Source organism: Danio rerio, chromosome 16, assembly GCF_052040795.2.
Source record: "Danio rerio strain M-AB ecotype USA chromosome 16, GRCz13ab, whole genome shotgun sequence".
Taxonomy (NCBI): Eukaryota; Metazoa; Chordata; class Actinopteri; order Cypriniformes; family Danionidae; genus Danio; species Danio rerio.
Genome location: NC_141036.1, coordinates 17,835,001 through 17,849,011, shown reverse-complemented (window position 1 = coordinate 17,849,011; position 14,011 = coordinate 17,835,001). Strand labels below are relative to the sequence as shown.

Sequence of the window (14,011 nt, the reverse complement as noted above, 5' to 3'; positions counted from 1 at the left end):
TCATTTTTAGATGTTAAAAACAGCTCGTTTTGCTGCCCAATGTTGCAAACTGCTATTTTCTTATTATAATATTCTATTTTATCTGTATAGTCATGCAAACACTTGTGCAACCATTTTCTGCCATTTAGCATTCCTAGTCATTTCTCCCATGAAGCAACTGAATCAGAAGTTCTAAAACAATTGCAAAAACCAGCGCACTTCCATATTAAAGAATAAGGTCAATTATCTAGGCCCTGAAACATTTAACTTTATTAATAATCATAAAAAGGATATGTGTTAACATCCATCAGAAAATCTGATCCTTCACTGATCTTACAGCTTTCTTTATTTGTTTTTTTATGTTGAGACTTTTAGTAGCCTGTCAGCCTGTTTGTGAGTTAAACTGTTGACTTTGTTAATTGTCCCCATTGTTGAGATGATTAACACTGATGTCTCTGTGAGTCTAAATTATTCCATAGAGCAAGTTGTTTTTGTTCAAGATATGCTTGAAACCTTTAATAATTCAGTAGCACGTGCAAGAATGTTCATTTACTTTCAATGATGGATTAAATATTGGATAGCAGTGTTGAATTACACTTACCGGCAACTTATTTAGTTACACCTGTCCAACTGAGGTATGCAGAAGAGCATCTCTAAACGCACAACACATCCAACCTTGAGGCGGATGGGCTACAGCAGCAGAAGACCACAGCGGGTGCCACTCCTGTCAGCTATAACAGGAACCTGAGGCTATAATTCGCACAGGCTCACCAAATTTGGACAATAGGAGATTGGAAAAACATTGTCTGGTCTGATGAGTCTTGATTCCTGCTGTGACATTCAGAGAGTAGGGTCAGAATTGGGCATCAACAACATGAAAGCATGGATCCATCATACCTTGTATCAATGGTTCAGACCAGTGGTGGTGGTGTAATGGTTTGGAGGATATTGGAGGATTATGATTGAACTCTGCTGGTTCTGCATTAACTATGTATGATCCACCAATCAGACGATTCCTAGCCCACTATAAAGAGCCAAGGTTTCTCACTAAAGTCATCTTCGATTTGAAGAATCCCCCTTCCACCCCTGCTCCTCCACCTTTCTCTTCACAGGGTGGCACGGTGGCTCAGTGAGTAACACTGCTGCCTCACAGCAAGAACGTCACTGGTTCTAGTCCTTTAACAGGCTGTTGTTTCTGTGCGAAGTTAACATGTTCTTCCTATGTTCGTGTGGGTGTCCCTCGGGTTCTGCGGTTTCATCCCACATTCCAAAAACATGCTCTACAAGTTAATTGATCAATCTAAACTTAGCACTACAGTCAAAGTCTCATCCAGCAGCATATCTCTTTCATGACAGACATTTTCTGTCATCAGCTCTTCAAAAATCAAGAATAAAAGGGGAGTTCTTGAGACCTACTTGAGCTCAAGAATTACCTTTTACCCTGCAAACGGGAGGGAGCCCAGGGCTCAAGAACCTTTTGAACCTTTTTTACTGTACTGAAATGGCCTCCACAGTCACCAGACCTCAATCCAATAGAGCACCTTTGGAATGTGGTGGAACGAGAGGTTCGCATCATGGATGTGCAGCTGACAAATCTGCAGCAACTGTGTGATGCTATCGTATCAATATGGACCAAAATATCTGAGGAATATTTTAGTTCCTTGTTAAATCTCTGCCTTGAAGGATTAAGGCAGTTCTAAAAGCATAAGGGGGTAAGGTGTACCTAATAAAGTAACCAGTGAGTGAATATTATATTTATGTTTTGCCTCAGTATAAACAAAAACAAAATGACCAGATTTTTTTCTTTGTGCTTTTTTGCCATAACAAATGAGTTTTTCAAACAAAATTATCTAAACTTACTGCAGTTAAAATAAAGTAATATTAAAAAGTTAAAGGTTAAGAGCCTAAATAAAGCAAACACTGTTCTCCATGATGGTGACTTTAAAAGTAAAGCTTTAAGTGTAGGTGGTGCTGCTGTTTGTGGATTTGTTTGATTATTTGCTGAGAATTTTCAACGCAATCTTATGGCAATTCATAACTTCTTAATTTAATGGCTAATTCGTATGAATTAGAATGAATCTAATTCATACAATTTTGTATGATTTGCTCATCACTCAATGATGGTTGGGGTTAGTGGTGAGGTTGTGTCCGTTTTAAAATCGTACATTTTGTACAAATTACGAATTAGCCACTAAACTGACAAGACGTAAAATACTTACATTTCCTTATGAGATCAGGCTGTAATTTTAGTGATGTAAAAATTTGTTGTACTTTAGTTGATTTCCTTATAAAGCTGTGATTGTATAAGTTGTCATTTTTCTCCCCTCTGTATTCCTTCTTGATCAAAGCAATTGTTCATCACTAATCCTCAATTATCATTTAATTAACTTGTTTATTAAACACTTTGAAGTGTGGACACATGGAAACTGGAGGTATTTGTTAAAAGGTTAAAGGTGTGAGATGTAACAACACTGTGTAGAAAATTTATTTTAACAGTAAAATACTGTTACCTTAAATTACAGAAGGAGACTGCCACACAAGAAAAAAACTGTATCTTCTAAAACCAAATTGAAAAAACGAGTCAAATTTTTGCCGTCCTTTTTTGGGGCAGTGTTTGAGTTCAAGATCAACAGAGAAACACAGGTGTTATGCTGCATGTTTGTTTATTTAAACACGGTATAGATCCTGATGCAGTGAGATTTTCTTTCTGTTAAGTCCAGCTTTACATGCATGTGTGCTGCTGAGAACTTCAAGAGATTTGGATTAAACTGTTTCTAAACTAAAATATTTTATCAATTATAAATCTGATTGTATTAAGCATAACATTACAAAGATTACTTCCTAGACTCAAACAGCAGTTGGTCAAACAGCAGACTCAAACAGCAGTTGGTCAAACAGCAGTTGGTCAGCCCGTGCCAGTCCTCCTGCACCCTGGCTCTCTGATGCTCTCCTTGAGCATCGCTCAACTTCGGGCTGCAGAGAGAATTTGACGAAGAACTAAAAATCCTAAACAGCTCATAACACACCAAACTCTTCTGTCTTTTTTCTCGGCTGAGGTTACTTCTGCAAAGCAGGCATACTTCCATCAGAAAATCAACAATGCCACCAATCCTTGCCTACTTTTTAAAACATTTTTCTCCCTCGTCTATCCTTCTCCTCCACCCGCATCCTCCACACTTACCACTGATGACTTTGCTACATTCTTTTGCACCAAAACTGCTAAAATCAGTGCTTAATTTGCTGCACCTACAACAAACATGCAAGATACACCACCAACACCACACACACTCACCTCTTTTTCTCAGCTCTCTGAGTCTGAGGTGTCCAAACTTGTGCTATCTAGCCATGCAACCACCTGTCCACTCGATCCCATTCCCTCTCATCTCTTGCAAGCCATCTCTCCTGCAGTCATACCAACACTGACTCACATAATCAACACATCTCTTGACTCTGGTTTATTCCCCACTACATTTAAGCAGGCTAGGGTAACCCCACTGCTAAAGAAACCCAACCTGGACCATACGCTACTTGAAAACTACAGACCAGTATCCCTGCTTCCATTCATGGCCAAGATTCTGGAGAAAGTAGTGTTCAATCAAGTCCTGGACTTTCTTACTCAAAACAATCTCATGGACAACAAGCAATCCGGCTTTAAGAAAGGCCACTCAACTGAGACTGCCCTGCTCTCGGTCGTGGAGGATCTCAGACTGGCTAAAGCAGACTCTAAATCATCAGTCCTCATTTTGCTGGACTTGTCAGCTGCTTTTGACACTGTCAACCACCAGATCCTGCTATCTACGCTTGAGTCACTGGGCGTTGCGGGCACTGTTATACAATGGTTCAGATCTTACCTCTCTGACAGGTCATTCAGGGTGTCTTGGAGGGGAGAGGTGTCCAACCTACAGCATCTAAACACTGGGGTACCTCAAGGCTCTGTTCTTGGGCCACTTCTCTTCTCCATCTACACATCATCTCTAGGACCAGTCATCCAGAGACATGGATTCTCCTACCACTGCTATGCTGATGATACCCAGCTATACCTCTCTTTTCATCCTGATGATCCCTCTGTTCCAGCTCGTATCTCAGCCTGCCTGTTGGATATTTCACACTGGATGATTGATCATCATCTTCAGCTGAACCTCGCAAAAACGGAAATGCTTGTAGTTTCTGCCAACCCGACTCTACACCATAACTTTTCAATCCAGATGGATGGGGCAACCATTACTGCATCCAAAATGGTGAAAAGCCTTGGAGTAACGATTGATGACCAACTAAACTTCTCTGACCACATTTCTAGAACTGCTCGATCGTGCAGATTTGCACTCTATAACATCAGAAAGATCCGACCCTTCCTATCTGAACATGCAGCTCAACTCCTTGTTCAAGCTCTTGTTCTCTCCAAACTGGATTACTGCAACTCTCTACTAGCTGGGCTTCCAGCTAACTCTATCAAGCCTCTTCAACTGCTCCAGAATGCAGCAGCACGAGTTGTCTTCAATGAACCTAAACGAGCACATGTCACTCCGCTGCTAGTCCGTTTGCACTGGCTGCCAGTTGCTGCTCGCATCAAATTCAAAACTCTGATGTTTGCCTACAAAGTGACTTCTGGCCTAGCACCTTCTTATCTGCACTCACTTCTGCAGATCTATGTGCCCTCCAGAAACTTGCGTTCTGTGAATGAACGTCGCCTCGTGGTTCCATCCCAAAGAGGGAAAAAATCACTTTCGCGAACGCTCACGCTCAATCTGCCCAGTTGGTGGAATGAACTCCCTAACTGCATCAGAACAGCAGAGTCACTCGCTATTTTCAAGAAACGACTAAAAACTCAACTATTTAGTCTCCACTTCACTTCCTAATCTGCAATTGCCTATTTGAATATCACACTAACTGTACAAAAAAAAAAAAAAAAAAAAAAAACTACTAACACTTCCCTTCTTAGACTTTACAGACCTGAAACTTGCCTTTAGTACTTATTCATTGTTGCTCTTAGTTGTGTAAATTGCTTCCTTGTCCTCATTTGTAAGTCGCTTTGGATAAAAGCGTCTGCTAAATGACTAAATGTAAATGTAAATGTAAATAGAACAAAAATAATAGATAGATAGTATAAAATGAGAGAACAAAACCAATCAGTGGTGGGCATTGATAAAAATAGTGATGATAGTAATAATGACAGTACAAATGATGACAACAAAAATTATAATAACAACTACTACTTATACAACAACAACAACGACTTCTACTACTACAACTATTGTTAATCTTGTTGTATACCACAGGAAATGGTCACAACACCAGAGCAACAGCCTCGTTCTGATGAACCAAATCCAGTGTTGTGCAACAAGTACAAGTACCGCAGGCTCTTACTACCTCCCTTTGCAGTCTCCCTCTTCGCAACTGCGTTAGGTTTGGGGATCTATTCCCACTTGCAAAAGACTGCAGATCCCTGGAAGTCAAAATGGAAATCAGGTACAAACACAACTTTATCCTGAGATGGGTTTAACTTATTTGGTAGAAGTGGTTGTGATTTGTGTGTGTGTTTCAGCGGCTCCTCTTTGCCTTTCTCCTGCCTGTATAAGAGCATCAGAGCATTTTTCTGTTGCCATGGATCCATTTTCTCGCCCCTGTGACTACTTCCTGTTTGCCTGTGGAGCAGGTGGATCTTCCACCAACAGGGATAGACAGAGGGTCAAGGGAGAAGTGAATAAACACAGTGAAGTGAGGACAAGAGGCCTGATAGAGATGAGAAGAGGGACTGATGGTTGGAGTAAAAGTGATGGGCAGCTGAAAACATTTCCAGACAGACAGACTGCTTTACTCACAGCCATTAAAGAAATATTAGGTAAGTAAAAAAATAAAAAATAAATAAATAAAAAAAAATATATATATATGTGTGTGTGTGTGTGTGTGTGTGTGTGTGTGTGTGTGTGTGTGTGTGTGTGTGTGATTATATGTGTGATATGTGTTGATGTGTATATATACATACAGTTGATCAGGCATAATAGTTTAATAAATATTTTTCAAGACGCTTCTATACAGCTTGGGGTGGGCAAACTCGGTCCTGGAGGGCCCGTGTCCTGCATAGTTTAGCTTCAACTCTAATCAAACACACCTGCTTAAAGTTTGTTCTGTAGACTATCGAAAAAATATATAGCTTAAAGGGGCTAGTAATTTTGTCCCTAAAATGGTGTTTAAAAAATTGAAAACTTCTTTTATCCTAGCCGAATTAAAACAAATATGACTTTCTCCAAAAGAAAAAATATTATCAGACATACTGTGAAAATTTCCTTGCTCTAATATATATATATATATATATATATATATATATATATATATATATATATATATATATATATATATATATACATATATATACATATATATACTGTATTCACAACAAAAGACTTTCAAATGAGACTTCCTGGTCTGTCAACTGATTTTAAAAGAATTTGGTAATTTTTCACCTGATCAAGTGTGAAGGCGAGCAAAACAAGTTTAAAGTCGGCATGTAATGCAAGTTAAGGTCTTTCATTATTCATATCATGATGTACATCCAATTGAAACAATCCTGAAATTAGTTAAAAAATAAAGGGCGGTACATGATTATTTTGTAGGTTGGGTGTTGGTTCCAAAAAAGAGACAGTTTGAGGAATGGGCTAAAGTGAGACATGCACTGATATCCCTGCCTAAAAGGCATTCCATGGGACCAGAAGTAAAAAAAAAATTCAAGGGGGAGGGAATATTATGTTATGTGATAGAAGATTATGGAGGCAAATACACTTTTACATTAATCCTTATGTTGATTTTTGCCTTTCCTTCGATCTTTCTTTTCCAAGACTTTTTAGTTCATTTTTAGGCTCAATTTTGCAAACATCTTTTCTTTTCTTCAGTCACACTTTACAATAGGGTATTGTTTAAAGTTAATTAATCTATATACTAACATGCACTAAGAACGACATTTTCATTATTTACTAATTCATTATTAAAATCCAAAATGATGTTTGTTTACATTAGTTAATACACTGTAGGTTCATAAGAACAAACAATGAACAACTTTATTTTCATTAACGTTAGCAAAGATGAATGAATACTGGAAAAAGTGTGTTGCTCTTTATTTGTTCATGTTAACTATCATTAACTAATAGAACCTTGTTGTATACTTGATTTTGCCACAAATGAACCACACAACAATTTAACAGTAATTTTATGGTACTGCATAAAACATAATTGACCTTCAATCTTTATGCTCCCCGTGTAATCAGAAGCTCCTGATGAGGCCGTTTCAATGGGTGCAGCTGAACAAAAAGCAAAGAATTTCTTCAAATCCTGCATGAATGCAGAATCCCGAGAAAAAATGGGATCAGAACCTTTCCTTACACTACTTCAGCAGGTACATATACATTTCAGGATGGAGGAAAGTGCAAAGCTTCTTTGTTGCATGTATTTGTTTAAATGTTTAATGTCTTTTGATCGACTCTCTCTTACTCTTTAGTTAGGTGGCTGGGCAGTATCAGGTGTTTGGAATCAAACTGATTTTAACAGCACCCTTGCCCTGCTGATGGGCCAGTACTCCACCTTTCCTTTCTTCAATGTGTATGTAGGGCCAGAACCTAGTGAAGAGCAATCTGCTTCCAATCGACACTACATACAGGTGATCACTAATAAAGGTAGAATATTAGCAGTTAGCAGCTTGATTTACAGTATTACAACCACTTGTTTACATGTTTTACAAGTTTACATGTTCATATTAAGTCAGTGTCAGACAGAATCTGCGGACATGTTTTGCTATTTCTGCTGAGAATTTTTTTTTTTAAATCAGTGGATTTATGCGGAATTATTTTGGGAGTATCGTAACTAAGACTTTAATGTACGAAATAAAAAATAATTAATTTTTTTTTACTTTTATTTAATGTTTACAATGCAAATTCATCTACATTTACTTATTTGGTAAACAAAGCTAAACTTTCTATAATATATCTACTGAAAGACATTATAATATTACATTATATGAAAATATTACTTCACAAACTTTATTGTAAATAAATCAAATAAACACTTTCATATTACCTTAGAATTATAAGGTTCTATCTGACATTTTTGTCAAAATTGAGTTGTTGACATTTTCTTATTAAATGACAACTTATTTACATTATAGGATGCTTTAAGTTGTTTAAATTTTAAGACTTTTTATTTAAAAACCATATGTTACACACAAACTGTTTGCTATATGGAATGCAAAATTCCAAGGTGACGATTGGTTCATTTTATTACTGATTATTAATAAAAAAAAAATGAATAAATATAAATTTACACACATTTACACAAGTAAATAAATATACTCGAAGACGGGCTAAAAATCTGGGAATTCTACAGATTTCTGTGCGTACAGATTCTGTGTGGGCCTACTATACAGTATAAAAGTTAGCCCCGTACAGTAACTTTTTGTGTGTGTTTTTATTAATAATATCATTATTAATACACACACACTTACTCTAGACATGGTTAGAAACATGTTTGTCAAAAAACAGGCACAAACATCAATTCTCAATAAAAAAAGTTTCAAATAATTATTAAAACAAAAGTAAAGTCCGCAACAGAGAATTCAATAGTATCCAATCTTTATTATTATTTACTTAAAAGAGTCCAAGAAAACTCACGTTTCTATTGCCCGTATGAATTCATAGTTGGAAACTAAGCTCTGAAAAATTCTTAGCAACGAATTCACAACCTGGGACCTGACAGTGGAGGTTTGCAAATCCCTGTGATGATTCCTGTGCATGTTAGCTACCTAACTGAGGAGATTGTAATTTAATGGTTTTTATGTGTATAAAATCAGCTTATTTGCCAAAATTACACATCACACTGTTAGCATATGTATATTATCGAAATAGGCAATATCCAATGAATAAATATACTTAAATGAGAGTTAGGTAAGAAGTTATATGAGGAGAGACTAACTAGCTAACATTGAAGCCTTCAAGTACACAGTTCAAGACAGCAACATTGTAACTTAATACACAGACTTACTTTAGAAACCCCCAAAAACATTTGAACACATTTTACTTACTCATTGTAGATTCCTATTTATGGCTTAAAACATACACTCTGCATCTGAACTGCTAAACAGAATGAAGCACTCAGAAGTAAACAAATCAATCACCTGGCTCGCTTAAAGGGCCAACATATTCTGAAAACTTTTTACACAACTTTGTGTTTAGAATAAGACAGACATCCTGTGTATGTAAGTGTCAATTTCTAAATCATTGTTTTCTGCATTAAGATAAATGCACTATTCTATATACAGGACAATAAAAGCATCAGAGTAGATGGGACAGTAAGGGTTGAACGGTAAATAACCGTTTATTGTCACAGTTACTACCTGTACTGACTACATAAAGTAAATTACTGTAATTTATTCCTTTCACTACACAATTTCATACAAATCCTGCTCCTTTTACAGTAAAATACTTTTCCTTTTACTATAGCAAAACTCTTTTACAGTTATTTACTGCATAATCTACAGTAAGGGTTAACAGTGTAGATTCTATCACAAATGTTTGTGTAAATAGTATATAAATGTAACACTCATGACATACCAAAAGAAATTAGGTAAGATCTAACTAAAAACTCTCAATAGTAATTACTTATAAAATTGAGGAACATTTACTCTACTTTCATCAGTTCTTCTACTACATTAATACTAATAATAATAAGTCAATAAAAATTGTTACATAATACTTTGTGAAGGGTTAGGTTAGTTAAAAATTGTCAGGCGCGCACATGACAGTTGAACGTATTGCACACCAGACACGCACATTCGTATGCTATTTAAAATGAAACTAATCAGATGGCGCTCTGTGACGCGGTAGAAATATGAACAGTGTCATGAGTCGTGGCTGGTCAGCAGCGCCGGTGTGTGTACTCTGATAGAAACCTATGTTTAGAATTCTAAAAATGCATGGCGCTGCGTGTGTGAACCCCTATAATGTTAGTTGAGCTCGATCATTAGAGACGATCATCAGCAGTTATTTTGATTCAATACATTGTTTAAGAACTGGAGCATGCCAGACACGTGCAAAATGGAAGCAACTTTATTATCTTGTGGTAACTCGTCCAATAAAATGAAACAATTCAGAAAAACAACAATCGTTTGCTGCAGATTTACTCATTTCAGCCATGTACAAAACAACATACTTGAATAATCATAGATACAGATGCCTAACATAACTTACTCTCATTTGTGGATGAATGTTTTATATGTCGCTACCGAAATTGGACTCAGTTAACAGTCAGCAGCCTATGGCGTCAACAACAGACATTGGGAAGCACATAAAGTTAAATGACAAATATTTAAGTAAGGTTATACCTTGCAACAAAACAAGCTTACATTTAATGTATAAAAAATATAACAAAAACTTACTGTTTAATTGGACAAATAGTGATGCCGCCTCTCCACTGCATCCATGACAAGGAAAAATATGAATTCCACACTTGCCGCGTGGACTTTGACACATGCACATTTTCTAGAACCAAAGCTAATAATTATGGATAAGTTTTACTAATTTTTTTAACGTTTCTGTTATTGATGCTAAAAAATAGGCAGTGTAGATAGAATGTACCAAATTATTATGTATTTTACCTGGTAGCTCGCATAGCTAATTAAAATCTAACTGCATTTAATGGGTAGCCTTTAAAACCCTCCTGAGTATTTTTTTACATATTGTTTCCTGCTTTTTTTTAACAGCAGAAATTTTGAAATACATTTAAATGTAAAAAAAGGACTTGAAATGCAATTAGGTGGGTCACACTTTTGATGGTCTGTGTAGAATTTAAGTCACATTGCATCTACATGCCAGTTAAGTAGACTGTTAGGGTTGGGGTTATGGTTAGTGTAAGTTGACATGTACTTGCAAAGTTTCTAAAGTCAGTTTAATCTCTGTTGAAAGAGCAATATTAACAGATATTAAACAGACAGTCTACTAATACTCAAATGGACCATCAAAATAAAGTATTACCATTATATGTAGCTGGATATCTATAAACAGCTTTCCTTAACTCTATACCAAAAGTGAAACCAACCTAATAATGAATTCAAAACTTTAGAGAATTCTTATTTTAAATATATATTTTACTTTCACACATTTTGGAAAATGTTTTATTTATATATTCATGTATAAAAAGCAACAATATTCTGATTCATTTTTAATTTATCTGTGATTGTCTTACCCTAGTTGATTTGAAAATGTCAATGTTCATTCCATAGATTGATGAGCCTCATTTCCAATTTCCTATTGAATGGAACAGCAAGACACAAAAAGCCAAAGCAAATACTCGGGTAGGTATTTTCTCATCACCAGATTTCACACATAACCAAGGAGGCAAGTTTTTCATATCATAATATTCATTTGTTGTCTCTGTTCCTCTTTCTCAGTATCTGCGTCCATTCTATTCAGCCTGTGGTCAGTATTTGGTTCTCTTAGGAGTTCCCTCGGATCGAACCACTCAACACTGCGGTCTCTTTGTATCTCTTTCCACGACTTTGGCTGTGGCCACATTCCCTCTGCCCTACCGCCTCAGTCAAAAATTACTGTACCGCAGAACTACCATCCAAGAGCTTCAGGTCTGTGCTTAATCTGATTTATTATTTGTCAGATATAAATAGGTCAGTGACAAATAAGAGTGTCCACTATAAGGAAAAGTGAGAATCTTTTAAAGTAGTTTATTTACTATATGCAATAGCAGTTTCATTCCTTCATTCATTTTCCTTCGGCTGAGTTCCTTATTTATCAGGCATTGCCACAGTGCATAGAACTGCCAGTACCAATTTTATTTGTATTTTTTTTTTCAGTTTGCAATTTACAAATACTGCTATAATATAATGCTTTTATATATGGTTTTAGAAAAAAAACTTTATTCCTTCATTTTAATGGCTTGCAATGCATCTTAATATTAAAAATAAAATTATTAAATATTAACATTTATATTATGAAAAATGTAAGTTGGCATTTCTGTGTGGAGTTTGCATGTTCTCGTGGGTTTTCAAATGCCGAGTTCAGACTGCAGGATTTTCAAAGTAGTCGTGTCACAGATGTTTTCTCACTGCATGTCTATCTGGGCTAGCATTTTGTCGCTGCTTTGTTTACAATGCAAGATGGATCGGCAACAGGAGCTTTCACATTGTATGACTTTACAATATGAATCGCCGACAACTTCGTCTAAATCACATTTCATGGCCAAAAACACGTAGTATATCTTTTGTTATTAACTACATAATGAGAAAGAAGCCTTTAATGGGGTAGAAAATTTACATATTTGTTCACCTGGCTTTTAAGGGAATTAGCAATTTCTCCTCAACTTTCTTTTTTAGCTTTCTGTGTGAAATGTCAAACAGACACGAGTGCTCCTGTCAAACCTCCACTAGTTTTTCCTCCATTTCTTGGGTCCAAATAAACCGAAAATGAGCGCTTTTAACTTCTCCCTCAACCTCCCGCTGGCCTGCAGGTACACACACACAAATGAATGCTGCTCTCTCATTGGCTGTAGGTGGTCGCCGATGTTATTTTCAGTCAGAACACATTTCAGACGGCATGATTTTGAATCGCAGACAGCTCCAGATATTTAGCTTGCCAAATATCTCACAGGCATCGGCGACTCATCTGCGATTCTCACAGATCGCCTCTTTGATAGTTCATACTGTGTGTTTGTTACTCAATGTGCACAAGCACTGATTTGCATTTGTTTGTGATTTCTTAAAACCTTTTGGCGAGTCAAAATCAGGGCTACAATCTTGCAGTCTGAACTTGGCATAAGGGTGCTAGTTTCCCCCACAGTCCAAAGACATGCGCTATAGGTGAAATAAATAGGCTAAATTGGCTGTAATGTATGAGTGTGAATGAAGATGTGTGGGTGTCTCCCAGTGGTGGGTTGCAGCCGGAGAGGCATCTACTGCTTAAAACATGTGCTGGATAAGTTGGCGGTTCATTCCGTTGTTGCGACCCCTAATAAATAAAGGGACTGAGCCAAAAAGAAAATGAATTAATTAATTATCAAAAATCTCAAATATTTTTAAAACGTACTATAAATTTTCCCAATATGTATGAGTAAGCTGTTTTCTGAATAGTTCTCCCTGTAATTTTTACAATTTACATAATTTTTTGTTTTTAGATCTTAGATTTGGACACTCTCATGTCCTTGTCTTTTGTAGTGAGCATGTGGTTTCCTGCAAGCTGTGTGCTCTCTTATCCATGTGTCTTTTGTTGTTTGTGTGTGCCGATGTTTAATCTCTCGCCACTTTAGTCTTGTTCAGTGTCAGTTTGGTGCCATCCCTGCAGGCATATTGACGTCATACCCCATTGTCAGGGGGATGTTGGATTTTGTTTGGAAATGAAAATCGGATTGATGTCAGAACCCAACGTCAGGCCAATGTCAATGCCCAATGTTCAACCTAAAATCAACCAAGTATCAACGTCTAATTATGTTACACCTTGATGTTGTGTTGATGTTGCCACTATGACATCTATCAGACGTTGGATTTTGGTCATTTCCAACACAACCTAAAATCAAACAAACATTAACGTAATTTGATGTCGTTATTGGACGTCAAAATAATGTTGTCTTTAGACACTGAATTTTGGCCACCTGACATCATGACCTAAATCTAATATTAACGTCTTATGATGTTGTGGGCCTGCTGGGATGAATCGGACATCCACACTGCATGTGTGAGTCCACGATTGGATGTTCACTCACTACGTACCAGGGTCTTGCGTTCAATCTAGCATCTTGTAATGTTGTTTATGTAGTACACAAACACACTCTTTCATGTTAAGTTTTGTGTGAACAAGTAGTCAATAAGGGTTCTCACTGGCCATATGTTCTAGTCCTGTTTGTTGTTTGGTGGTCTGTTTTGTTTCTCTGTGCTCTCCTGTCTATTGTCCAGCCCCATCCATTTTGTTATCACATACCACTTATATAAACAAACATATAAATAAACATGTAAAGCATATAAGAGTTTTTAACAAAATGCCTGGTGCAG

At 36.6% G+C, this 14,011-nt stretch overlaps 1 protein-coding gene across 1 annotated transcript in view; it reads left to right on the top strand.

Annotated features, from left to right (window-relative positions):
• The window catches only part of kel (Kell metallo-endopeptidase (Kell blood group)), a 33,769-nt gene that overhangs the window by 7,600 nt on the left and 12,158 nt on the right, over window positions 1-14,011 (top strand). Inside the window, exons 2-7 of the mRNA XM_087286837.1 lie at window positions 5,256-5,445; window positions 5,522-5,818; window positions 7,239-7,366; window positions 7,469-7,627; window positions 11,240-11,311; window positions 11,408-11,596. Of these exons, the coding sequence (XP_087142963.1) occupies window positions 5,256-5,445; window positions 5,522-5,818; window positions 7,239-7,366; window positions 7,469-7,627; window positions 11,240-11,311; window positions 11,408-11,596 (1,035 nt within the window). The remainder of the gene's footprint in view (window positions 1-5,255; window positions 5,446-5,521; window positions 5,819-7,238; window positions 7,367-7,468; window positions 7,628-11,239; window positions 11,312-11,407; window positions 11,597-14,011) is intronic.